Source organism: Pocillopora verrucosa, chromosome 5 (genome assembly GCF_036669915.1).
Source record: "Pocillopora verrucosa isolate sample1 chromosome 5, ASM3666991v2, whole genome shotgun sequence".
In the NCBI taxonomy this organism is placed as follows: domain Eukaryota; kingdom Metazoa; phylum Cnidaria; class Anthozoa; order Scleractinia; family Pocilloporidae; genus Pocillopora; species Pocillopora verrucosa.
The window spans coordinates 13,627,955-13,655,523 of NC_089316.1; the positions used below are offsets into that span (position 1 = coordinate 13,627,955).

At 39.4% G+C, this 27,569-nt stretch overlaps 2 protein-coding genes across 7 annotated transcripts; one reads left to right on the forward strand and one right to left on the reverse strand.

The window, feature by feature from the left end:
* Positions 1 to 193: 193 nt before the first annotated feature.
* On the reverse strand, positions 194 to 12,129 carry LOC131784511 (uncharacterized). Its single transcript, XM_059101322.2, has 9 exons — positions 11,972 to 12,129; positions 10,967 to 11,013; positions 7,841 to 10,642; positions 7,341 to 7,574; positions 5,223 to 7,006; positions 4,813 to 4,995; positions 2,869 to 4,333; positions 1,841 to 2,176; positions 194 to 1,460 (listed from the first exon to the last, which is right to left on the reverse strand). Exons 1-9 carry the CDS (start codon positions 11,986 to 11,988, stop codon positions 1,183 to 1,185), a joined length of 7,146 nt encoding a protein of 2,381 aa, XP_058957305.2. The 5' UTR covers positions 11,989 to 12,129; the 3' UTR covers positions 194 to 1,182.
* A 226-nt stretch (positions 12,130 to 12,355) lies between these two features.
* On the forward strand, positions 12,356 to 27,261 carry LOC131784478 (uncharacterized). 6 transcript variants are annotated; one of them, XM_066167853.1, is made up of 14 exons: positions 12,356 to 12,694; positions 13,042 to 13,308; positions 13,933 to 14,023; positions 15,965 to 16,032; positions 16,664 to 16,837; positions 17,120 to 17,236; positions 17,315 to 17,407; positions 18,363 to 18,578; positions 18,878 to 19,147; positions 19,445 to 21,132; positions 21,460 to 21,699; positions 22,055 to 23,522; positions 24,334 to 24,666; positions 26,281 to 27,261. In XM_066167853.1, exons 4-14 carry the CDS (start codon positions 16,026 to 16,028, stop codon positions 26,583 to 26,585), a joined length of 4,911 nt encoding a protein of 1,636 aa, XP_066023950.1. In that variant the 5' UTR covers positions 12,356 to 12,694; positions 13,042 to 13,308; positions 13,933 to 14,023; positions 15,965 to 16,025; the 3' UTR covers positions 26,586 to 27,261. The 6 variants fall into 6 exon arrangements, with proteins under 6 accessions (XP_066023950.1, XP_066023951.1, XP_066023946.1 ...); XM_066167854.1 differs by lacking the exon at positions 13,933 to 14,023 and adding an exon at positions 14,059 to 14,141; XM_066167849.1 differs by lacking the exon at positions 13,933 to 14,023.
* Positions 27,262 to 27,569: the final 308 nt, after the last annotated feature.

Here is a 27,569-nt window from a genome sequence, read left to right on the forward strand (position 1 = left end):
AAAAGCAGGACATGTCATCAGCAAAAAGAGAACTATTCACTTCTTTGTTCTTAACTTTGATACCTTGAATTTATCACTTTGACGAACACTACATGCCGTAACTTCTAGACTTAGAATGAACAAAAGAGGGAATAAGGGAAGGGATCCATTTGTCTCACCCCCCCCCCCTCCCTCCCCAATCCTCAGTCAACACTGAAATAGTCGCAATCAATTATCAAATCTAGTGACACACGTGACTCCCTGATAGGTTCTAATAATTCAGGAATTTACATTAAACATATATAGAAAAGCAAACTAGTTCATAAACAAACTTTTTGAAAACTCTTCGCTTTCAAGTAATGTTGTTTGTTGACGAAACGAGCGCTGTTTCGCCTGTAACTTAATATTCTAAGTGTTCACAACCAATTTAAGTTCTAAAAAAAGCGTGCGCGGGTCTCGTTAATTATCGTGAATTTTGTTCTAGACTTATCTCCTACTTAAAAAAAACGTCCTAATCACAAGGGGTCTTATTCTGAGCTGGAACGCTAACTATATTGTTCTATCTAAAAGCACTAATCACGGAAGCGTCGATCAAACTAGAAAACACTTCGCAGCTTCTTTCGGTAGATTCAGCTTACACACATGAAACCTTGACAACCATCTTTTATATATTAGCAATTCAGCAATTATGTATTAACAAATAGATCGTCGGAAATTATCAACAACCCGATATCGAATGAAATTGATCGATCTACTATAAAACAGTAAACCCCCAGTTAGTCCTAATCGACTGCTATCGTTTAGTTAACTTTTCATACGAAAAAACTTGCGCAACTATCTAACACTCTAAGGTAGGTGACGATGAATTTTGCCTCAATTTGCTTTTCGTCATATTCACCACAACCTGCAGGGGAGAAATTTACTCATGAAAGAGCGGTTTTCCTGTTAGGAGTAGACTGAGAATTGAAGTGCAGCAGAAACCAGTCGATTTCACTCACTGAACCATTTATTTACTATTAATAATTTAAACTCATCCTGTATATTTTATCGATTGTTTACATCGCGTGTCATTGGATTGTCACGTAAAGCTTAACCAGACCTGCAAAGCTGAGCCTGAAAACTGGGTCTTCTTCTCAAGATAGCAAGTGAAAACGTGTTCGGTGTTGTCCAATACTTGTATTTACAGTAACTAGTAAGTCTGAATCAGAACTTAATGAGGTATTCGGGGTAACACTGGCTGTCAGCGAAGACAACGAAAGATCCTGGATTTCGTGTGTTGTCTACAACAGAATCGTACAAAATTTCGGGCCGTAACGGATCCCTTGAGGGAGGCACAACTAACTGTGGATTTCCTTGACAATACCTTCCAACCAGGACACGCGCAAGGTACATGTATCGACTGTGATCAGTTCTCGGGGGGGTGAACCGCAGGGAGAAAGAAGCATCTCTGGCAAAATAAACACCCTTACCTAAGCGAGTTCCTGCAAGCAAAAATAGATGTACTGATCGTAACGAGAGAGCACGATTCTGTTTCCCCTGGAAAAGATAGAAGGGGCGTGGGAGCGGTTCGAGTACATTAAGAATAATGCAGCAAGTATCCCGGATAATTTTACGAATATGATTTCGACGGAATTTTTCTCCAATTTCCAAACCCTAAGAGTGAGACCTCGTTAATATTTGCAAAGTGAAAGGTACGCTTAGCAAAGGGGTAAAAGACTATATACTGGGGTAGCCTAACTGTTACATCTTGAACGTTTGGCGTTTGTCTGGAACTGTTTTCTTCAGGCTACCTAAACAAAAAGGGGGAGGTATATAAATCTGCATCCCGCGTCAGGCCGTTAAACTACGTATATTCTCTTACCATGCGCCAGCCCTGAGAAGTTCCTGTTAAACCCTTGAGAATTGATTTTCTTCACGTTATTATAGGCCGTTCCATGAAACAGTTGAAGCTCATTGTTGCCTCCATTGTCTTTGTCCATTTTCTGTTTCCTCAGCTGATACGCCTGGTAAAGCAGGGGATTTTGAATGCGCTCCACTCTCTTAACGGTTACTGAGTTCATAGTCTTTGTAAACATCTGCACAACACTCTGAAACTCGGAAGACTGAGATTGAAGTTTTACTGTATGAACGGTGATCGCATTCCCGTTTGCCTCCTTTGGCATAGCCTCCCAGTGATTTGGCAGTGATATTCCTCCAGCTTAAATAGACAAATATAAATATAATATAAAATAAATATAATATAAGAGGATAAAATTTCATAATTAAATTTTGAATTTAGGGTACATCTATGTATACCTAAATAATTTGGACTCACTTGCCATTGAATTATATACAATACTCGCATACCGTGTTTCATGAAAATTTTTGCCTCTCTAATTTTTGCGAATTTTGCGAATTGTCGTCAATCCTCAAGGAATCAATTCCCGTAAAAGAGAAAGATCTTTCAAATTAAATTAAGGGTCCAAAATTTGAAACCTCCAATCTGACAAACTGAAGTATGCAAACAAGTCGTCGGTCTATTTTTCTTCATATTCGGGTCTATCCACAATCGAATCATTTGACGTATGACTTTCCTTTGTAAAACTAACAAGGTTAGAAAATTTAGACGATAACTTTTTTTTCTGTGTGGGAATATATATTTTTTTAATATTCTGTTTCTTGCACAAACAAGTTTCAAAAATTACATGTAGTTTCCAGAAGAATTTGTTTCAACCAGAGCTGCAAAAACTGGTTTTTAGAAGACAGAAATAATCAGTTATAATCTACAAAATGAAACTTTCGAAAAGGAAGTGGCAAAAATGGCTATAACCTTTTTTGCTCATCTGCATATAAATAGTTCAAATATTTTGCAAAAGACGTCATCGGCTGAGGAAATGCTCCAACACTTACCTTCGCTTGTCCCCACAACCTTGCGGCTGATTTTTATCTTCTCTCCTGATAAGCTGCCTTTTCCTGTGCTGTCCCTAAAATGCAGTTGAAACTGATCTCCACGAAGTCCAACAGTCACATTTGGAGACTTTTTTCTAAATGCTTCCTCGATCTTTGCGTTTTTAGTCGAACTAAAACGTCTCGTCTTACCATGTAAGACGTATCTCCATTCCACGTGACCAGCCAACAATTTTGCGTACTCGTGGGTTCTCATTTTTTTGCATCTTTCATTTAGCTCGACCCAGATTTCACCGACAATTGCAGCAACATTATTGGCTTCTCCACGAACTTCAACTCGATTTCCAGCAGGTTCTATTTTCAGCTCAATGTCTCGTTTTCTGCAGCTTTGTAGCAGACGATGAACCTGCCTATCGGACAGCTGACTTACAGATTCATAGTGAATGACTTGTGTTGTGCAACCTTCAGAGAAACCTTCCTTTAAAGCTGCTAAAGCTGTTTTCACAGTCTCATAATCTGCAGCAGTCACTGAGATATGAAAGGTTGAAGTACTGGTACACGACACTGGTTGAGGTGATTTCTTCTTCGCTAAAACACTTCTCAGTGGGTTTGATTTTTTTGTTGCTGTTGTCGTTGCTGGCAAGCTAGACTGCTCAGCTGAATCAACAACCCGTTTGTGCTCTTTAACAAAGGTCTTCAACATGTCTTTTACAAAAATCACAATTTTAATTCGGGAAAAACTTGAGCAAACTACACCTACGTTTCCCAAAGCTTGAAAGGTCAGAAGTGCTGAATCTGAAGCAGTCATGTGATATGCTCCTGTTCCAATGGCAGGAATGGCTATGGAATGAAGACCTTTCGAATGAGCAAGGTGGAGACACTTTTCAAGGCAGGCTTGGAGATGCTGTTTATCTGAAGACCGTGGTACCAAGTGGATAATATTACTTACTGGCAAGTTCCCGCCACTAGTCATCACAACCGATCCACCTGGTTGGGGTCCAAGATCCATGCACTCTCGTACCACGCGCCCTCCAGCAGCTCTTGCTACTGCTTTACTAAGTGCCCCAGCTCTGGACAAGTCCATGTCTTTTCCAATGATGTTAACAATGGCATCCACTCTCTGTTCTGTAAGATTACCCTCAACGACCTCAATCTTCTTCCACCATGTTTGAGCCTCAACAGTATTTCCTGACTTAGCAACACTTCCACGGCGTAATTGCAAACTGCTCATCTCCTGTTGGAAGGCGGTAATGAGATTTTGATCCTGGTCAAAGATAACGAAGCGAACGTCCTTTACAGAAGAATGTGGGTTGTTGTCACAGAAACTGACCACTTCGTCCAACATAATCCTGGAAGCTTTGCGTTTGGGGAATAGTAAATTTCCAGTTCCAATCACAGGGAAAGCAATGGAGTTTGCACTGAGCTCATCGGATTTTCGTAGTGATTTTCGAACAATGGATCCTAATGCCTAGATGGGAAAAAATAAGACAGCCAAAATTAGCATGATAGAAGTGGTTTCCTTAATAAGAAAGACTGGGAGACGTAAAAGTTCATGAGTTACCGGGCTATAATCAGAAATGGTTCGTGTGGTTTCGGCAAACATATGTACCCCAGCAATGAATTTAAGTAGAATGAATCTAAGGGAAACTTTCCAAAGATCCTGAGGTGCTACGTCCCTGGAAGAGGAGGGGGGTGAACAAATATATACAAGACTAGCGTTCGAAACGTCTGCTTCAGAAACTTTTTACGGTGGCCAATTTACATCATCAACTTTGCTGATAAAACCAAATTATAAATGAATTGTTCGTACTCCAACTTATGCTGAATAGTCCTCGTCAGCCTAAGTAATTTGCCTTGTGCCTTTCATAGCAGGAATTCGTAATCATTTAAATCAGTCCTTAAACATCTCAAGCTGCCATTAATTTTTTCTCTGAAAATTGTACCAACCGTTTCTCCGTTTCCTCCATTCCACTCAGCACAGTACGTGTGAATCACGTGAGTACAAGGCAATTGAAATCCCGGTGAAACTTCAATCTCTCCAGGATTTGGTGTCACTAATCGCATTCTTGGACCGGCAGCACGCCTGATCGACCTAGCGCATGCTCCTTGGGAGGCCACCACTATATCGGCCTGAAAAATGAGTGCGAAAGTAAAAGTGTAAGATAATCACTGTTGTAGTGTATGATGTCCCTTGTTGGTTTTACTCTCTTAAGAGGCGGGAATTAAGTGGAAGCTATTTCATCAAGGCGGAATCTATCAGGACGTAGAGTATTCCCTGAGCAACAAAATAGAAGATCACACAAAGTGTCCATGGTGATCTTGCGTATGACTGCATGGTCACGTTAGACTCAAATTACCTTCTCTTTGACAATATCCCCAGCCCTCCATGAGATGCTGTGTCCCTGGGTCGTAACATAGAATGAAGCACTGCTCTGTTTAACCAAGCTCGAAGCAGAGTTGTCTTCTGTCACTTCGTCATCTTCGCTCTCTGTAGAATCTGATTCAAAAAGTGCTGTCTTGCTTGCAAGACTCTCTGTTCTAATTTTGGCCATCGTTTTTTCGATACAAATTACACATTTCAGGTCCTTTTCGATCTTTTCCACAAGATTGTCCGCCTTGCCATCGGAAAAGAACTTTCCAAGGCCTGCTTGGCTTAGTTCAAGTTTTTTAGTCACGAATCCTTCAATAAGGCGATCCAGCATATGGCTTGCGGGATTCAAACCGTCATCTCGCCCCGAAATGATAAACTTATCACCATCTTGTCCGTCAAGGATCGTGATGTCATATTTCGTTTGTATGGCAATGAAATTGCTTTTGCAATGCTCTCTTAAATATCTCTTGATTTGCTTTGAGGGGCATAAGAAGTTCTTTCTTGATATTTTCACGGCTCTCTTTTTGATGAACAACTGCAACTTTTTGACGGAAAACTCAACATCTCTTGAGAGACCCCCGAGCCACGTTCTGCCAGTTTCATCTCTACGAATTGCAACTGTACCATCTTTTTCGATCTCGTCGCAGGCCTGGTTCCATTCAGGCGTAGTTGTTAATACAAGATCTTGATCTTCGATTTTAAGAACGGCTTCTGCTGTAAATCTCTTAATAAGATTGTACGCCTTCTCCGCTTGTTCCGATGAAATTCCAGTTACCTTTGCGGCGACGACGCGCGAAGTTGACTCGTCCTCCTCGAGGACAAACACAGCGTCTGCCTCATTTTCTGCCATTTCGTCTTTGATTGCCTGCAATGCTGTATCAGTGTTAAGCACTTGCAAGATATAAGGAGGAAACTGTAATTTCTTGTCAGTTACCTCTGCGTCAAGCATACAATATCTTGTTATGGCATCTGTTACCTCGTCCGTCGGCCCTTTAAATAGTATTTCGTCGCTTTCGTCGTCAATCCTCACTATCAACTCTTCGAATTCTTCTTCGAGCTTGTCTTCGAAGTTAGTTTTTTTCAGCAGCTGAATTCTTTCTTTCGGGACATTTGGTATATTTTCCGTCCGATAGTTTTGTTTTTTCTCTAGCTGGTAGATGTGGGATAGTGCTTCTTGAAATATTTCTTCATGGGACTCTTTATCTGATCTGAGAGAAACCATCCTCAGATAGAAACCAGAGTCTCCCTCAGAAATTTTAACAAGTGGAGGATCATCCCCTATAAAATCGCAAACATTTGCCAAGGAACCCGAGTCTAGACTGTTCCATATTTCTTCTTCTATTGGAACATGCCACTGTACAAACTTTTCGAAAAACGCCTGCACTTCGTCAACGCATAGGGAAGGATAACAATTGCCCTCAGGGTCTCCATTGCTCTGAATAAGAGCATGCTTGCCACCAGCTTTCCAATCTAGATCACATCGTCTCTTTTCAAGTAAATCTTGTAAATCGTTAAAGTGTAATGAGTTATGGATAAACTCCATTACATCAGGGTCAACAGCCAAACATAACGTTTGCTTGGCTGTCTGAATTGGTTGTTTGGTTGCTATATATTGTTCAGATCTGTCACGAGGAGGCGAAGAATCCACGTGTCCCACTATATCTTCCTGGTCAAGATTTGGAAATAGCCCATGGAATACTGTTACTATGAGATCCTGTCCATCCAAAACATGTGGTCGTTTTATCTGTCTCGCTAACACCCGTTCCATGTCTGTAAGTTAAAGGTTCAGCTTATAAGTACTAAGCAGTATTCTAGCCTGCCCCGGGCAACCCTGATTAAGTATCATCTCATGTCAACGCTATTTTCATTTTTAAATGTTTCAAGCGACGAAGTGAATTGAAGAGTTCAAAAATTCCTAGGTAAACCTATTTCATCGTTGCGTGTCGTTTCTCTGAAAGTGATCATGACAAATGGCCTGACAAATCATGAAAGCCGATATCTCTCTTTTAAACGTTGGCACAGCAACTTAGCGTGGCTGATGAGGAGCTGATTTTAGAAAAGTGTTATCGTTATAATCATTAATATTTTTTTTAATATTAATTACCTTTTGCGTTGTTGAAAACAACAACAGCTTGACCTCTTTTTTCTGTAAAATGAACTGTATCCACTGGACCGCCTCCACTGCGAGGACTCTCGAAATACAACTTCACGAAATCGTGAGAAGCATCGAGGGATAAACCACTCACTATTACACTGGTGCAAGGAGAGGCTGGCGTTATTGTGATTTTGCTGCCATCTAACGTTCGTCCCCCACACTTCTCTTTCATCTTTGCAATGTCTGAAAATACATTCAATTATTAAAAATCTTTCTCCCTTTACAAGTTACATAGTATCAAGACAGGAGATACTCAAAATCTTAGTAAATCTTGAAATATCTGAGACAAAACATATCTAGATGACTGAGGGATGACAAAGTGTCTCGTTACCATGAGGGGGAGTAAGTCCGGTACGGATTCTATAAAATGCAAATATACCACGCGCAAAATCTAACCATTCAATAATAAATGATTCAATCGATATTTACAATATACTAACGAAACAAACCTTTAATTGGGAATTCCATGGTAACCAAAGTGGTCCCTTCATTCAATGACGTGATTTCTTTGACTTGTCCACCACTTATCACCTCAAAAAAGTTTAACAATGCATCCTTTGTTGTTCTCGTGTTTAATCCTTTGACCAAAAACGCGTCTGTATGATACGCTTCAGAGTCAGATGACAACATATGTGGTAATGACGCGTCATCAGGGTCTCCTGGGATAAATTGACTTTCTGAAAAACTTTCCTCATGCCTGGCCCTTGCGTCGATGAACAGTTCTCTCTTCAGATTCTCACTTCGTTCATCATAAACTTGCCAAGAGGGCTTGGTTAATGAAACTGATGAATGCGCATTGCTCTCAACATGATGGCTCGAATAGATGATGGAATTTCTTAAATGCGACGTGTTAGATTCGTACCCTTTGATATCCTGGCCACAAACTAATTCAGATTCATAGTCATATAAATCGTCGTACACCTCATCCCCATCATACCACCAATTTGTGAAGTCATCTTCCTCCACATACTTTTTCTCTTCTCCTTTTTCTTCCAATTCTTTTTGCACCTCTTCATAATCATCGCTATCGTCATCGTCATATTCTTCTTCTTCATCGGTTTCTTTCACTTCCTCGTCCTCTTCCTCGTCTTCTTCCTCCTCCTCGTCTTCTTCTTCCTCTTCTTGTTCTTCCTCTTCTTCTTCTTCTTCCTCCTCTTCCTCTTCTTCCTCTTCTTCCTCTCCTTCTTCCTCCTCGTACTCTGCCTCTTCTCCTTCATTATCTTCCTCATCCTCCATATCATCTTCCACAACATAGTTTACGCTAATATAATCATGATCATCAATGCCATAGTCTTTCCCTCTTATCTTTTCCTGCTCGTGCTCCATTTCATCTCCATTATCTTTGCCACCATCATCACCATCATTATCATCCTGCTGATCTTCTTTATCCTTCTTCTCCCCCTTTTCATCCGCCCTTCCCTCTCCTCGAAGCTCTTCATCGGCAAAGTTGTCTCGTTTTCGTGTGCAGCTGTTAAACCAAGACCATTCCTCCTCGTCTTCATCTCCTTCCTCTTCTTCTATGTCTTCTTCTTTTTCCTCCTGAATTTTAGCCGCCTTCGAGTTCTGTTTTGCGTAGTCTTCAAAGTAGAGGTCAGCACACCCGTCGTTATCGTCTCCTCCCTCCTGTGTTTCATCAGTCTTCGAGTTACATTTTGAATAGTCTTTATAACAGAAGTCAGCATACGTATCGTCATCGTCTGTGTCCTCCGGTATTTCATCAGTCCTTGACGTATGTTTTCCATAATCTTCAAAGCAGAAGTCTGCATACGAATCGTCAATTCCATATTCATCCTTAACTCCTTCTTCTAAAGAATAGCAGACATCACCACTCCCATAACAATCACACTTCTCTAGAGCTGGGTGAACGTTTCGCACATTTTCGTGATCAACCTCAACGTTTAGTGCTCTGCTGCTCTGGACGTCATTAAATTTGGCACAAATAGTTCCTTCATGAACAATTTCACGGCCACCGGAGCCATCATATTCAAAAGTGTTAGAACTATATTTGCCAGAGCGTAATTTTCCATCAGTAGGTACAATGCTTTCTATTCCAGTCTCAGCACTTGAGTGAAATTCTCCCCCACGGTGGCTATTGCTATTACCGCTGCTTTTTGGACTGCTGTTAGCATCCTTACCAGAGACCTGTCCAATGACACGAGCACTTAAGCCAGTGACGATAAATTCATCCTCAAAATCATTATCTCCAATGGTATTCCTGTCAATAACTGGGGTAATTTCATTGTCAGCACTGACACAAATGGCATTACGAACATTTTCAGTGCCGCTCTCGTCTTTCTCGAGGCCGCGAGTATGTGCAAACGAGCCGATGCTAACACTTTCTACCAAAGCAAATGGAACAGCATCACCATCATTTCTATCGTCATTAGTTTCGAGGCTGGCATGAGTGTTATTCTTAACAGCAGTAATATTTCCAGTGTTATCAAGACAACTGTCAACGCACTTTTGTACTTCTCTGAAATCAATATTTCCAATGTTCTTTCTATCACAAGTATCAGACGCGAAGGCATGATGGCTACCAGCGAGTTTCAAGTTCATAGTTACACTTTCATCCATAGCAGGAGAATTTGTTTCATTTAATTCAATGCCGCTCTTGCAATTTTCACCATTCTTGCATGCTTCCGTACTGCCAACGTTCTTATTGCCCCCTGTGGAACTCACGACTTGCCCACTCCTGTCGATATTGTCAGTACATGTCATGCTAACACCCCCGATGTCAACAGAATTTCTTGTATCGCTGTGTCCATTATTTCCAGCTTTGGTAACACTTTGATGTCCAATACTTGGACTGTCGCCTTTAACAGAGCCTCCATCAATTTTGTAAGCATCTATCGAGCGGACTGAGTCAAAATTTGAAACATCTACGCTCTCTTCTGTTTTGACGGGAAGGGTTACGATAACATCGTCGTTGCTGACGATTTGTTCAGCATAATTATATAATATCTTCGTAGCAGCATCAGAGACATCTCTTTTAGGGGGGGAAGGCAAAAGAACGGGTGATTTCTCGAGTGCCAACTGTACTTGTTCAGGAACAACGTCAAAAGAAAGGCTGATTTCCTGAGTGCCAGAAATTCTGTCACACGATGTAGTCCTCAAGACCTTCACGGAATTCGCCTGAACTTCCTTTCCAGGCTCAAAAACATCAGTAAAGCTTTTTCTACGAACACAGGACTCTAGCTCAGTGTTCTTTTGTGGTGAGAAAGGGTTTCTCTGTTTCTCCTGGATACTGTTATCTACAAACATATGAATTAGATAAAACAGATAGTGTGTATCAATAGGCAAGAGTATACCAAGGCTAAAACGTTAAAAACAAATCGTGTCCAATAATTTTTCGCAATTTCACTTCTCTTTCTTTATTCTGTGCTAAGGTAAATCTTGCCACCAACCTTCTGACTTATTTGAATAAGTGTGCTTCAGCCTACACCTCTACAACTATCTACTGTTACAGTTATCCTTCCTAATTTTTGTTTAATATGTGAAGAGATATTGTAGATAAATACCTTTTCACTCACTCTCTTCCCTCCCCTCCCTGCTCTACTAAAGAAAAGAACACTTACCGTCTTCAAAAGACAACTGTGCGTACTCGTTATCTTGACTTTTCTTGCTGAAAGGCATTATAACGAAGAACACAATCAGTGGTGAGCAGGCAAAGGCAGCCAGAAGCGAAAGGCAAGCTATCGTATATGTTCCATGATCGTTGGTCAAACAGCTTCAGTTGATCTTTCATTGTTAGTAAACAGCTTTAGTTGATCTTTCATTGTTAGTAAACGGCTTTATGTGATGATCGACAGAAACAGACTTCGCAACAAAGTCAGAGCAGATATTGACGAAATCAAATGAGTAGTGGATTCTTTTATGTTGTTCCCCGTGTTTATTCCATGGAGGCCGGAAATAAAGTCGTGACAGAAACAATTTCTACCTCCTAATACTTTAAAATGATGGATAAGAAAGCATTAATGTCTTTTCGCCTGTCTTCCGTCTCATAGACCCGCTTGTGGCACAACTTCTTGTCTGGTGTTCTCAAACGCTTTTGATTTGACCAAAAACTATTTGGATATTTAGCAATTTTGAGTCCTCCGTTTCGAGTTGTCTCGACGACGCTTAATGTTTTTAATGTTAAGCTGGGTTAAGAATTTTTCCTTCTGCAAGGGCTTAGGTAAAATCAAATTTATTCGCATTCAACTTTCATGTCGTAATTTTTTATGACCGTCCCATGACTAATGTGAACTGACTCGCGCTATGTAACTTAGATGACATGAAATTTTCGACTCGATGTTTACTAATGGGGTTCAACTTCAGAGCGTTTGTGTTTTTTAATACACTCGCAACTCAACTGATTATCAGAGCCAGGTATTATTACCCATCTCTCTTACTTCTAGCTTATGTAAAAGCCGGATTTGAACATTTTTATTTTACTGCAGCAAAATATTTGGTTCAAATTGTAATGTTGACGAAGCGCTTTAAAAACTGGGTCTTCGACCTAGTTTGCTTCCTGTAGGTCATGAATATTCTGATCTAGCTCGCATCTCTAGTTATGTTGAATATGAATGTTGTATAATTACCTGCTCTTGCCTCCCATGATGTTTAAGCTTGAAAGAACCGCGAGAAATAAACGAATTATTCGTCTGTGTGTACTTGACGGTAGCTATCCTCCATTAGGTATTTTCCCTTGGTTAAGCTTTCGCGACGTTACATTCGGGAAAGTTCCATGTTCATCTTCGCTCCAATGCACATGCTTATGCACATAGCATAAGTTATTGAGAAACGCTTCCGGTTTTTCCGAGAAACTTTCCCTAAATAGTAACCTGGTAGTGATTGGTTACCATCAACGTTATACCGCGCTAAATTTAGGTAAAGCCTACACGTCATCCACAACACATGAGCATGTCACAGTTGACTTAAGCTACTAACTAATGATTTCATAATGAGACTAACCTTATTCAATTTGTTTTCTTCATGTGTACTGAGCGACAAAGTGCAGTTGAAAGCCTGATAAGCCAAATAATGTTGTGAGACACTCTTTGGATAACATAATTAGGGACAATGTCACGGTTGGGTATGGGCATTGAGACACATTAATTCTAGGAATTCTGCCCATGGTCTGCCACCTTGGATTTCAAAATTCATGTAGATATATGGCTTTGAAGGCATCAAAAACCTGATTTAAATACCCTTGTTAACTGATCGAACAAATTCCCTCTCGCTGTATTTGGACATACGGGCCTCTATTTACGGATAATTTTAAGCTATAGACGCCGACTTTGAACAGACTCTATGCATAAACGGTAATAGTTCTCTCGTAACGATAATTTACCTCGTTTCGCAGCTGTTTTAAGGTAAAATGGGTAAATTTCTGTGGTGCTGCATCGGTGGGGGATAGCCCTTCGTCATCGCTCTGACGAAGCGCCTCGAAAGGGCTAACGCTCGAAACGTCAGCTTCTTACTGTGGCCAATTTACATTACCAACTCGCTTCTAACAGAGTTGTTTATAAGAACTTTGCTCTAAGCATGGCGCTTACAATCTAAATGAACAAGATCACGATTTAGCTAAAAGTTGTGTTCATGTCAACAAACATTTTTAAAACGCCAGTGCCTAACACAGCGCGTGACTTGTTTTGAATTTTTTTGATAGGTGATCGCGATTGTTTTTTCGATGAACCTCACTCTGATGTTAGCTGTTCTGAGAATCAGCACGGAAGTGATTTTGCCGATTCCTGGAAGGAGAGAGAGAGATTGATCAAGCGAAATTTCACAACTAAGAATGTGATCACTAGACTATGTGTTTACCGTCCATCGTTATCACTCGATTTTTTGGCGATATTTTCAAGTGGATAATTTTTGTATTCGTGCAATAATATTGGATATGCTGGAAGTTTAATTAAAGCGCTTCGAATTCAAGGTAAGCCCTCGTTTCTTTTTGTTGCTGGAGAAGTTTCGAATATTTTTGTTGCTTTATCGTGGTCGGGAGCCGCTTTAGTAGTCGATAAATTGTGAAAATAATCAGGTGAAGAAATTATGCTCACTAAAGCAAGCACATTGTGTGACGTAGTCCGTGGATTCGAAAGTGAAAGAAAATGTCTTGGGTAAAACCCCAAAACAATATTTGATGCTTTTGCTGGGCGAACTTATGTGCTCTTAACTTTCCATAAATCTTTTACCAAAGATATTACTTCAATACGATTACGAAAAGGTGGCTTAAATATTGGTAAGTGCCTGGTTAGAATAGCTAGCGCAGTCAAGTCTAATTACGAATTCTGTCTGAAACATACTCAAAAATATTGATGCGTACGACAATGTCAGTGGCAAACTGTATCATTAGTGAGGCTTCTAACCTCATCACAATCAGCCTACTGGACATATTCACGAGAATTGAGTTTAAAGAAATAACAATTCATTCTTTATTGTAATCAATCTATTGGACAAGTTCTCGTGAATTTACTTTAAAGAAATGACAACTTGTGATTATTATGAAGGAAGATGTGATTAGAGACTAACACGACATAAAATATTACTAAAACTGCAGTCGTGTCATGAAACAAGATACAATTCAAGATTTGGGGCTAAAAATGCTTAGCAAAAGGAAACGTAGTGGTATTTTCGAAATCGTAGTCAAGGTATGTAATGTTTTAACGTTATTTTACTATGCTAGCAAAGCATGACGACGGAAAACTATGCTCGATGTTCTCCGCGAGTTCAAATCTCAGGTTTCGTGCCACACAACCAAACCTGGAGGTATTTTCCACTAAGACCTTGTTTCTCTTTGAAATTAAAGATTGTCAGTCGCATTTAAAATACCAAAAAGTAGTATTTGAGGGAACTTGCACCTATTTCTTTCGTGAATTACTAACCGAATATCAAAGACTACTTCCGGTTCAATTTTTTCCTTCTATTTCGAAAATCGTTTAGTCTCACAATCTGGTTACGTAAGTCTGTGCTTCAGCAAGTAGAACTGAAAGGATATCTACTATGATTCGGTTTTGTGGCACTAGCACTTCACCTTCTTTAACAAACTGATAAAGAAGGAATATGTTCCTATTCACAGAATTAAATCTGATAACATTTCAATAACCCATTATGGCTACCAGGATTTAGTGAAAGACCCTCTAATTTTTCCTTTAAAGATCAACTATGTCAGGAAATACTGCAAATCTTTGGCTTTTGCATTATTTTTTGGAGTTGATACAAACTTTTTTTACCAGAATTGTATCTCTTACAAACCTCAGACTATTATTGATGATAACATTACATTTTTTCAAGCTGGGTTTCAGTAAATAAGCTTTTCTTGAATATTTTGAAGACAAATTTTGTTTGTTTTACTATCCACGAAAGTAGCAAAATTACGCTGTAATACAATGCATTTTTAACAGGCATGTTAAGCTGGAAAAACTTCTCTGAGTACCTGGATGTACATCTTTACTCACAGTGCGATTAGTAGTAACACATTTAAGAGGAAAAAATGACTAAGCTTTTTTTTTTTTGGTATCAATTATCTAACATGAGACACTATGTGAGCCAAAAGCATTTTGTTCTGTAGTTTTACTCTGAACCAGGTTTTTCAAAGCAGGGTCAAGAGAACCCAGGATTATTGTGAAGTCTGATTTTAGATCTGAAAGCTTTAAAAGAAAATTCAGGATTTTTTTTTTTTTTTGGTTAAAAATTTAGTGATTGGATGCTCTAAAAAGAATAGAGAAAATTAAGCGAAAGGCTCATGTACAAAGGAATAAGGAAACTGAGATTAAAAATTTAACCCTGGGTTAGCGCTGATCGGCCTTTGAACAACTGGATCTTTCTCCCCTCTTGACTTATAGGCTAGTCATTTGGGGGGAAACACCTAATACTCTTTTACCATCTTACATAAGAGAACAGTCAGGTTTATAACGTCCTCTGGCTACGATTCCCACTACAGTACCATTTCCCATAAACTACAAGTTTTTTCAAGTTTCCTTGGTTATTTCATATATTTGCATATTGCTTTATTTATGGACGATTATTATTCTAGTAGACTTTGAATGATTTATTACCACTTTTTAAAGATCTGTCAACATAAAATCAGGCTGGTCTGCACAAATTAATGTTTCTTACCCAACTTCTGACAATCTGCAAAACCCTAGGAGAAGGTTTTAAAACAAAGAGTTCTTCCAGTTTCAAGAATCTCCTGAGAGAACGTGTCATTTTTACCATTTGACGAGTACATTGATTTACTTGAAATTTCATTTTTTTTTAGTGGCTTTGTACGTTTAAATAGCCGTGTGTTCTGTATCCCTTTATTTTCATTTTAGCATTTTCATCATTTTGGAATCACTTTAGCTGGACTGGTATTCGCTATTTCTAAGTAGCTTCTGCTCTCTCTAAGTGAAAATGTTGGATCTATGATCAATTCGTCATAGCTTCTTTTGAATTTGCCTCTGTAATTTTGATTCTCTAAGTTACTTGCCCTGAGGAGCTAAGATAAAGATCGATTGTTATCATTAGTTACTGATCTACCGTTTTAAACCTGTCTTTTGAATTTTGATGTTTTCTTTCGCTGACTTTATCAAATTTCTCTGGTTTACCAGTTTAAGGTGAGCTGATTATTTCAACACAAGATATACCATTATACTTGAAACAAAGTTGAACATGGCAGGTGAGATTAGATTATGACCACAACTCGGGTTTATGAAGGTGAATTTGATTAAGAGCATTTATCCTCGATCACAATTTCGGGATTGAAGCACACCAGTTTAGCGCATTAGTCTGCTCTTTGGGCGACATTACCTTTATAGATCGGTTTTAATCAAATCTCAAGATTTTCTTGTCCCTGGCTCCCACATGCATTCTAAACATTGCTATATTAAAGTTTAAAGTTTAGGGGTAGCCATGAATGCATAACCTCATGAACCATATTTGAAGGTCGTATGTTATTGAGAAAGAATCGTTAATTTTCCAATTACCTAAAACTACAAAACGGTTCCAACGTCAGTTTCCCCTACGTTCATTTATTCGACATAATTTGCCGCAGAAACACTCGCATTCCTATTTCTGCTCATACAGACTGCTTTTACTTCCTAAAACCGTGAAATTTCTAACTTTTTTAAATTGAAATTTTCCCATCGGCGTGTCGGGAACGACATAACGAGTGCAGTCTTTATAGAGTCACTTAAAGTTCCTTTAAAAGACGAGTATCAAGATGAAGAGGAAAGGATGCGAATTTTAATATAATGGATCACGTATCGTACAGTAGGGCTTATTTTACTTTTTTTTTTGTATCATAAAAGCCAAGTTTCCTGAGGAAGATATTGCCGATGAGTCCTCTATAAAAGGTGAGGAAAGCGATTCCAAAAATGACGATGCACCAAGTGAAGCTAAAATTCATGATAACTTGCTGCAGCTGAGAACTGAAACTCCTTGGAAGAAGGTGGAAAAACGGCAAAAGGGGACAAGGACATACGGTAAGGAATTTAATACTTCTTAGTTTATGGCATTGTAAATTATTGCCTACTTTATTTCTGCTACACACTTGCCGGTTGTATACCGAAAGAGAAAGCGGGTTTGGGTGTTGGAAGGGTAACAAGCCATTATCGAGAAGTGGCTCATAGTGTCGGAATAATTGCTAGCATTAAACTTAAAATAAAGCTCTCTTTTTATAAGTTTAAGCGGAGTACTTTTGTCCAAGCTCGATAAACATGACTATGTGGATCAACTCCACTGCTTCCATTCTTCCACTCTTTCAGAGCCCAGCAGTGCCCCACAGACCCGGGGAGGAAGAGGTCAGCACAGCACTTCAAGAGGTGGTAGAGTACAAAGGGGACGAGGACATGATCGAGGCCCTAAGCCGACGCGAGGAAGAGGTGGAGTACTTTTGTCTAAGCTCGATAAACATGATTGTGTGGATCAACTCTACTGCTTCCATTCTTCTAATTTTTCAGAGCCCAGCAATGCCCAGCAGACCGGGGGAGGAAGAGGTGGTAGAGCCCAAAGGGGACGAGGACATGATCGGAGACCTACACGAGGAAGAGGAAGTATGAAAACTCTTTCTTTTTTTTATGGGAGGTGTCCATTTCCGATTTAGGAACAACATTTTTCAGTCTCCAAGACATGTTTTCACGTATCTCTCTCCTTCAGTTGTATTTGTCGGCATAACTTTAAATTTGATACAAAGTCTGAAGTAGCGCTATACAAAAACTTTGAAAAACAAATTGATTGCCCGTACGTTTGCAATTCTTGAAGATAAGTTTAAGATTCAAATTTAACAGGAACAAATAAATTGACAAGACAACAACCAAGAATCGACTGCAGATCCCAAAATGCAAAAATAACAACAAGTGTACGCCTGTATATTAAGATAATATTAATATAATATATATATTATATATGTTGATCAATGTATTCGCCTCGCGATCAGATACTTTTATGAACGTAATTTCGGCCTGGAAATAAGTCCATCTGACTGGGAAATCCTTTTACCCTTTGAAAGATAGGTAGACTCAATTCCGTCTTGAAAGGTGCATGTGCGCGTGTTAGTTCAGCTTCTCTTTACGGACATTACGAAGGCATTTGGTTGACTGATTACTAAAAAAGAACTTGGTGCTTGAGGTTTATGCTCTATGCTGAATTTTTCTCCTAAAAATTTCTTTTTTTTCGACGCACAGTAAACCTTATCCAATCGCGCATTCATCACCGAGATGTTCCTGTGCTTGAGGCAGGCTACGTATAATAATGTTCCATTCCTATTTACCTTCCGATTCTTCACGCGGATGACTCATGCTTTGGATCCTTACGTTTGGCTTTGATGTTGCTTTTCCCTATGGCCGTGTCAACCATTTTCATCATTTTATGATGATAACTTTATTTTTGTTTCACAACACTCAAAAGTTAAAAAAAATCCCAGCGAAGGTGGGCTTACTGTTTCTGTATATAGCGTTTAAAGGCCTATGTTTAAAGATTCACAACTAACGAAAGCTTATTTTCAATTAGATGGCGTCTTCTCCCGATCGAGTGACCGAAATGGGTACATATTGAAGGACGTTAGGTACGAGAGAAACAAACTCTACGTGTTGGGCTTACACCATAGAGTGACTAAGGAATGCTTACTACACTATATTGAAAAGATCAGCAACTATGATGTGAAGCATATCCTATGGTTTAAACCTAACGGTAGAGCCATTGTGACCCTGGATGCAGAAACTATAGGTAAATTTACATTTTGTTTTTCTAGTTTTAGCAGCAAAATTGGTCGTTACACGAGATTTTTGTCTTAATCGAAGCACACAAATCATACTTTGCATTCACAATAGGATATGAAATCGTTGAAACCGTAAAAAAAATGGATTTAATAGTATAAACCTAGAAAACTGTAGTCTTTCTTGAGGCACATCAGGGGAGGAAAGATGATCCCTTTTGATTGTCTGCACATCGCTCATTCTTATACTTCAATGAAACGATATTATAAGTGAAGCAAAATTATTGCAATATTTGCTTCTATCTTCCAGATTTTCAGAGTATTTGCCGAGAGGCCGAGAAAAGGCCACTAACCCCCAATAAGGAAAGGAAGAATGATGTCAGTGATGTACTCATTGAAAGAGCACCAGTTTGCAAGAGTATATTTGTTCGTGGAATTCCCTTGAATACGCCAGAGGAGGAAATCGAAAATCACTTTGAAAAACTTGGAATAGTGGAGAAGTTTTGCTTCAACACTAAAGAAGTGAAAGAAAGAAGAGCCAAGGAAATGAGAGCAATTGTATACTTTAAAAGTGAAAAAAGTATGTCGACCAGACATTTGAAGAATTAACAATAACAATACAGAGCGCTGTGTAGGAGTAAGATCTTGTGTTAGTCTTCATAAAATCTAACGATAAGTAGCTCTAATGATATCCAGCAATATCTCACGGCTTGCTTCAATCAACACCAGAGAGAGTTGTCTTCTTTTTTTTCTGTCAGTTAGCTTCATTCTATGCATTTTACATTTTATGTTAATAAATTTATTAGTTTAGTCACTTATATTTCTATCTTAGTTACCAACATGTTTGATCCGTGTACTTTGGCCCTATATCGTCTAGGTGTAAAGAAGATTGTCGATAATGATAACTTTCTTGATGGCACCTTACTGGCTGTGGAGAGGTACTATCCTTTCATGGGCACCGTAGAACCTGTTGACTCCAAAATTCCACAATATACCGAGAGCAAGATTCCATTATGCGAGGGTCCTTATTTCCGGATGGTTGTAGATCAGGATACCATTGAATTTGTCATGAGTAAGAGCAACCGCGGGCTTGAATTACAAGAAAAGCTCAGTGCAGAGCGAGCAAACATAAATTGGACCAATAAAGATGGATATGTGCTGGTCAAATACAATTCCAAGGGTCACAAAAGAGACAATGAATTTGACGATCAGGATTGGGAAGAACGTTGTCGCCACATCCTCAGTGATCTTCTGGATCGATTCACTTTGAAAGACATTCCAGTCGAGAAAGAAATCTGGAAACAAGTTATCAATGAGTTACCCCAGATTGAGAGTTTGTTTCCCAACTATTCAGCTCAAATAAAAAAACTTGATGATCTCGAGGAGCTAAGATTGATCTGTCTCAAAACAGATATGCCAGAGTTTGAAAAGAAACTTTTAAATCGAATTGAAGAAGTAAAACAAGCGGAGCTGGAGAAGACTCTTGAACACAAAACGTTGACAAACTTTCCTATTGTGATTCTCAAGCTTATGGAAATGGTTGGCATTCAGAGTATTTTAAAGGAAAATGTTCATCAAGATATTCAAACCAGAATAGAGCTAGCACAAAAAAGTATTTTCATCAAGACACCTCAAGGCCAGATGTCAGCTGCAGTCACGTATCTTCGAGAACGCGAAAAAGAAGTAAAGCAGAATTCAACGCAAAGCCCTCCAGAAATTATTGGTATCTTAAAGACAAAAGTTGGAAAACGTAAGTTGAATACTGAATTCAAAGAATCCAACCTCCATTGTACCTTCAATATCGATGAGAGCAACAACAAGATTCTGTTCTTGGGAAGAGCTCCTGAAGACACAGTTAGAGGCCGTAAAGTGGCTGAGGCGACGCTGATCACTGGCAGACTTCACATCAAAGATAGAGACAACGACATCCTGCAATCAGACGAATGGAAACAAATTTGCCGCAACTTTGAAAAACGTTCTAAAGTTCGTTGTCAAAGAGGGTCAGTGACAGAATTTCATGTTTTTGGATTCAAGAAAGGCGTCGATGAAGTTGTAAAAGCATTGACTAAATTTTTAAACGAGAAGAAAGCGAAGGAAGGAGAATTCAGATTCAATTCGCCGGTCCATCAAAGACTGTTCCGTGAATTTTACAAAGATGAGATAACGAAACTTGAAGAGAGCCTTTCGTTGTATTCAGTAAAGATTTCTTGGGAGGAAAATGGAGATATGCATTTCACTGGGGCTGTTGAGGGCGTGAAGGAAGTTACGAACAAATTGAATGCTATGCAGGACGATATAACAGAGGAAACTTTTAAGGTTATCTTGCCAGGGATGCGAAGTTTCCTGGCGAAAAACAAAGGGGAAGTCGTCGGAGTTGTAGAAAAAGAAAATGAGTGCGTCATCGAAATACAAGAGTGTATGGGAGAATGTCAAGGCCCGGATGACGTTGATGAAACTTCGAGCATAAGTTCTGAAGAGGAAGCCTTTGATGAAGATGATGACACCATAGTCACCCAGGAAGGCAAGAAGATTATCTGGAAAATTGGAAAAATTGAGGAAGAAGAGGTATGCAAAGAACCCTTGATTGTCTCTGGGTCATACTCAAAACGAACCTTTTCACTTATTTAGCCTTCTGAGGACAAAATATTACGTATACTTGTTATTTGGTAAAACACTTGAAAAAAGGGAAGTTATACGTGGAAACCAAAGATAATACCCCATTACAAGTGTATTCACTACAACGAATAAACCACAACCGCTATAAATCTATAAATATTTAGGAAGAAAAAGGGCGAACAAGCAATTTTTGCATAAACCAGTGACTATGAGCTACCTGAATTAAGCTTAAATTTCCCTCGAATTTTTCTCACAACGATGAAATTTTTTTAATAGGCGGAAGTATTAGTGTGTTCAGTTGGCTCAAATTTGAAGTTGTCCATCGGCGCAGTGGCGCGAGCTTTCAACGAAACTGGTGGACCAGCACTGCAACGTGCCCTGAACGAGACTGGAAAACATTATCTAGATCCTGGAGGAGTTCTTCGCGTACCCCTTAAGGCGGGAAAACTACCCTGTGATCATGTCGTTTTCTGTGTGTGTTGCCCGTGGAGTGATGGGAAGACTGCCGCTAAGCAGGTAAGAAAATCTTTACTAGCTGAAAACAGGAGGATACATTTCTCTAACCCCTTACAAATCCTTTTTTTTTTAACGTAATTTAATCTTGCATTCAGTACAATCCATTCTAAACATCAAATAAACGCATTGCAACCACTCTTCTTAGCCGAAGAATGACCACTGGCCGATGAAAAAACGCAAAATTGAGTCTACAACGCCTTTCACCTCAATAATGTTTTCAAAAAGTTACTTTTACTCAGCTGAAATAACTGTTTGCAACTAAAGAAAGGGATTCAGAACTATTTCTTAACTAGAGTAAATTTGATCCTTCAATTGTTTTTATTTAATGTTATCGTTCTTTTTGTTTGGCTAACAGACTCTCCAGGGTTTAATGAGGAACTGCTTTGATGCTACTTCCAAAGTTGGGTGTGGCTCTATTGCCCTACCTCTCATTGGTACAGGAAATCTTGGCTTTCCACTCGATGTAGCAGTCCAGGTCATGGTCGACGAAGCTCTGAGTTACAGCAAAACGTTTCCCAACTCCCCTATTGAAGAATTCAGATTTATTGTGCATCATAAGGATCAAGAAGGGATCTCAAGCTTTGAAGATAAATTCAAGCATTTCAAGGAAGACCCTCAGCGTACGTTTCCTCTTCAGAAAAAACCATTAATTGGCCAACTGAGTGGGAAGAGAAAGAAGACACCTCCTTCGTCAGAGTCAGAGTGTGCCAAAGTTCATATCGGTGATGTTTTACTGGAGGTCGTGAAAGGAGACATCACTGAACAAAGCACTGATGGAATCATCAATGTAGTTCGCCAGGATATGCAAATGACCACTGGAAAGCTTAGTGCAGCCATCCTTGAAGTATGTGGCGAGGAAGTACAAGAAGAGCTGTCAAAATATTATCCTCAGCCTCCTGGGTCCGTTGTTACAACCTCTGCAGGTAAATTGAAAGTCCATTGGATAATTCATATGGTTGTTGGATCCGGAAAAATGCAGCATCTCCTCAAATGTATCCAAGAAGCTCTGAAGGAAGCTCGCAACAAAGGTCTGAAGACGATTTCTATTCCAGCAATTGGTAGCGGTGGCTTAGGTTTAAGTCCACAGGATTCCGCCGAGGTAGTTATAGGGTCACTTCAAGAGGTAAACCTTGGCACAGTACGTTCCATAAGAATTGTTGTCGTAGAAGATTCTGTGATAAATGTCTACGAAAGGAAATTGAAACTAATGACAGCTGAACTCTGTTGCACTCCTGGTTACACTAAATTAGATGACGACGAGGAGGGGGGAGCTGATGCCACATCGATGTCCTGGTGCTATCACCATAACGTGACTGTGTACGGGCGAAGCAAGCACCTTGCGGAGGCAATACCAAGTTTGAAAGACAAAGTCATCAGAGAATGCCCGCCCACTGATATAATAGAGGACGTCATCGAACGTCTGTCAAGTCGCTGTCGAAGGCATTTGAGACGGAAGGCTCGTGAAGAGGACGTGGGTCTTGACTTCTCCAAACAAGGAACCATAACACTGACAGGCTTTTCCACAGATGTGATTAAAATGCATACCGAAGTAACGAAAGTTCTTCAGGAACAATTGAAGAACGAACACATAATGGAACGGGCAGAGATGATGTCGCGTAATGTTCAATGGTGTTTCTTAACTGCAGATGGTAAATATGAGCCATTTGAGAAGATGGCTAATTACGAAATCGAAACAGCACAACAGTCAAATGAGCCATCTGTTTACTTCACTCATAGGAAATGGCAAGCCAAAATAGTTTTCGCTCAGGAAACCGTCACCTTTAATATAACTGGGGCAGTGAGGAAGGTCTTTCGTAGGGATGGTAAGCGATTACTTTAGATGGCCATTTCGCGGGCTTTGAGCCCCACCCTTGAACCTTTGCAGAAAGCCTTACTTAAAAAGTTGAATAAGGTTGATGATAATTCTTACCAACTGAAATTGAAATAGTAGGTTTTGCAAAGTTACGGCTCTGCTATTGTTACTTGTTAAGTCGAGACGATTACAAGGACAAGTTCAGCAATGACCTGTGAGATGCAGTTTGTTCACGTTATAAGCACTGATTGATAATGATACTAAGACCGAGTGGAGTCTAATTCGGTCTGTAATCACATGAGTGATTGACGAAATCGGACGACCGCGAAGCGAGTCCGATTTGTCAATCACGAATATGATTACTGACCGAATTGGACGAGACAAAGTCCTGTTACAATTTAATCATAACCGTTACAATTTCTGAAAATAAAATTCATTTAGGACAATTATCTCTGGTAAAGACAATTTCTGAAGTAGAAATACCTCCATTTTGGAAATTCCCAGTTTTTTTTTTAGGATATGTTGTGGTTGCTATGATTATTGTGATCAATTTTGTGATTGGTGAATCAAGTTGAGCGGACTTAGTATGATTGGCTGCTTCAATTGTCCGATTACAGGTGTCCGTTTACAGCTAACTTTCCGGGTACTCTGTCCGATTACAACTACACAGAATAATCAGTGAATAATAAAGTAGCTGATGCACCAAACGCAATTAAGGAAATTTTAACGTTTACGGTTAATGCTATTTAATGATATAGGTGTATTGAAATGTATATGTTTTATGGTTCCTTACCAATATTTTCTACATCCATGTCAAATAGTGTTGCCGCTCCCAAAGAACTGGGACTGCCACCCCTTAGATGCCAAGAAGAGAGAAGTGAAGGTCCATTCAGTGCGTCTTGATGCTGATTCACCGGAGTACAAATACGTTAATGAGAAATTCATGGAATCAATTTCCGAGAATGTCTGTGTAACAAGTATTCAGAGGATCCAGAACCCATCAATGTATCGTTCCTATGCCACGAAAAAACAAAGTATGGACGAGAAAAATGGAAACCACAGAAACGAGTGGTACCTATTCCACGGTACAGCATATCGTAACGTCAAGGACATAAACGCACATGGGTTAAATCGAAGCTTCTGTGGTAGGAATGGTAAGTGTTTCACCTACGAGTTCAAATCTTGGTGAAAATCTATCGTAAGTTACCTTTATTCGTGTGAAAAAACGTGAAAGGACTCTTTAATTGCCTATTTGACCAGCAAACATTCTATGTGTCCTGATTAACAGGAAGAGTCCACCATTTTGTTGAGAAAATGCCATTAACATGAACTCACACTAATAAAAAAGCTATGATCGTGTTTTCTCGATTAGCAGGCAGGACCCTGATCAACGCAGTTCTTAGAAACAAACCTAATTCAATCCTCCGCCTTTCATTAATTGTTTATCCTTCTTCTTTTCTAATGCAGTTCATTCAAATAAACACCAGGAATGTTTTCATTGTATGTATGTATGTATGTCAATGTTCCTCCCTTTCTGTAAAATATTCATATGTCAACAAAATTTTTATAACATATCGTGGGCGCAGGTCCTACCTAATTCCTAATGGCTACTATGGTAAAAATCCTTATATACACACGGCCGTGTATCCATCACATGCATGACGTGCACAGTTTCAATTCGGCTGCGTGTTCCCGTTGAGTTTAGCCGTGAGGTTTTCAAAACTTTCAAGATTGTTTTTTTCGCTCCACCCCGATTGAGATAGACCTTTTGGAGTTCAAAGTCAAAAGTAAGTATGCTAAATAATTCTCTTTTCGAAAAAAGTTGAGCATGTAGCTCTTTCAAGCGACGAAATTAGTTTGGGAGTTAACGATACTACAATCCCAAACGTGATGCGAATTATGGCTGAAAACAAAACTAACTTTTACTTCAACTGGGGCTTTGGGGAGTCGAGGACTCTTCTTTAAACCGGTAAAGATTGTTTTAAAGCGTTAATATGTCCCAGAAGTGTTATTCTCTAGAAAATTTTGTTTTAAAATCGTACAAAATTCAAAATTTTCAACACAAAGCTACGCAATTTTCTGGTTGTAGGTTCTAGTAAACAACAAATCTGCCACACGAGTCTCGTAAATGCAAGTAATTTGTAAGTTTTTTGCTTCGTTTTTCGAACTGCAGACACTTTTTTTAAGTGTTGATATGTCCTTGGGTTTAACAGAAGATTTTGTTTCTAAAATCGAACAATTTCAGAATTTTCTAAATTTCCAATATCAAACATACGCAATTTTCTGGTTTTGAATTTCAGTAAAAAACGATTTAAGTGTGCTGAATCTACTACGCGGTCTCGTACATGCAATAACCCAGTTCACTTTTCGCTTCCGAGCAGAAAATCTTCAATTCTTTGAATAAAGATTTGACCTCGAAGTATTTCTTGGTCGTTTTGGCTTTGTCATAGTTTTTAGGTATAAAACGATTACCTGTAAACCTGACACCGTTGTAGTAAACTCTTTGTTCGTGCGTGACTTGTGTTTGCATGCTTTGTTCTAAAAGAATTGCTAATGCTTTAAGCTGTGCGTATATCGAGTTATGAACGTGCTTGAGAAGCTTGGAGAGAAGCAAGAGCTGCTCTCGGCTACGCCTCGAGTAAGTCTAACGCTTCTCACGTGCTCTCCAAACCTCCCGCGTGTATCCATAAATCTACATACGCATGAACCAATCATTCAATAAACTGAGATAGCTTTTTTAACTGGCTAACAACTAATTTTACCCGCAGGTGCGACTTATGGAGATGGTGTTTATTTCGCGACTGAGTCTTGCTACTCTTTATCTTTCTCGAAGCCACCCAACAGCAAGGGAGAGTACTGCATGTATCTTGCAAAAGTGCTAGCGGGTAAATACGCAGATGGCGAGAAAGGGATGAGGCAACCACCACCCATTGACCAAGAGAGACTTGACCTTCGATTTGATTCGGTGGTAGACAACTCAGACGATCCTTCTATATTCGTCATATTCCATGACGATCAGTGTTATCCTGAATATCTTATTACCTTTACGCGGTCAGCCGACGCTGCAACGTAAATTAAGTTTTACGTACCTCGGGAGTAACTGGCGTAAACAAACCAAAAAAAGCTTTGGATAACTTGCGTAAAAGTGACACATACAGTGTGTAAACAAAATTATTTTATTATCCAAGATGGTATTTTGTTTCATCACACTTTTAAGAACAGATTCATGCAATAGCGCTTTCCCTAGGGTGCAGGAAACTAATTCGTTAAGGTTATTGAAAGAAATTAGAGTACTGCGGTGACTCGTCACAAATTAAATGGTGGCGCTTTGTGACTTTTGTAGGCCAGATCAAGCGTTCCGTTAGAGACTTAATCTTTGTGAATATTTTTCGAAATGTAAAATGACACGATTAAAAGATACATTTTTGACGTTTGAAATGGACAGTTCGGTAAGAAGTTATGGAAAATGTTGTGGTTCATGGAGGTTTCGTAGACAAATGAACCGTTTAATCGTTTCATATATTTTTCGTAATTCTTTATAGTTTTCACCTTCTAATGTCTTTAGATTAGTGTGTTAATGACTTCTTACAACCCAAGAATGAGGTCGTTACGGGAAAACCTCAAACTGAGCACTTGCTATGTTGACTAAGCGATAACGATCCATAATCGGCCCAGGTCATTACGGGAGGAAAATGTCTACCTTTCATATAGATCAGAGTCCTTCAAAACATGCGATATATCAGACAAAAACCCAGAAAGGATTTTTAGCTTTACTGTACAGTTTCTGTCACTTTCACTGTCTATTAAAGTGTTGTTCCAACTTCATTGTCACTGTCCCTGTCACTGTTAGTGTTAATGCCACTGTCTTTGTCAGAGTCACAATCTCAGACACCGTCACTGTCGATGTCTGTCACAGTCTCTAAATCATTTACCGTTACAATCTCTGTCTCTGTCTTTGTCAATTTCAATGTCAATGTCATTGCCACTGCCACTACAACTGTCACCACCACTCTCACTGTCAATGTCTTTTTTAAGTCACTGTTACGGCCACCATCTG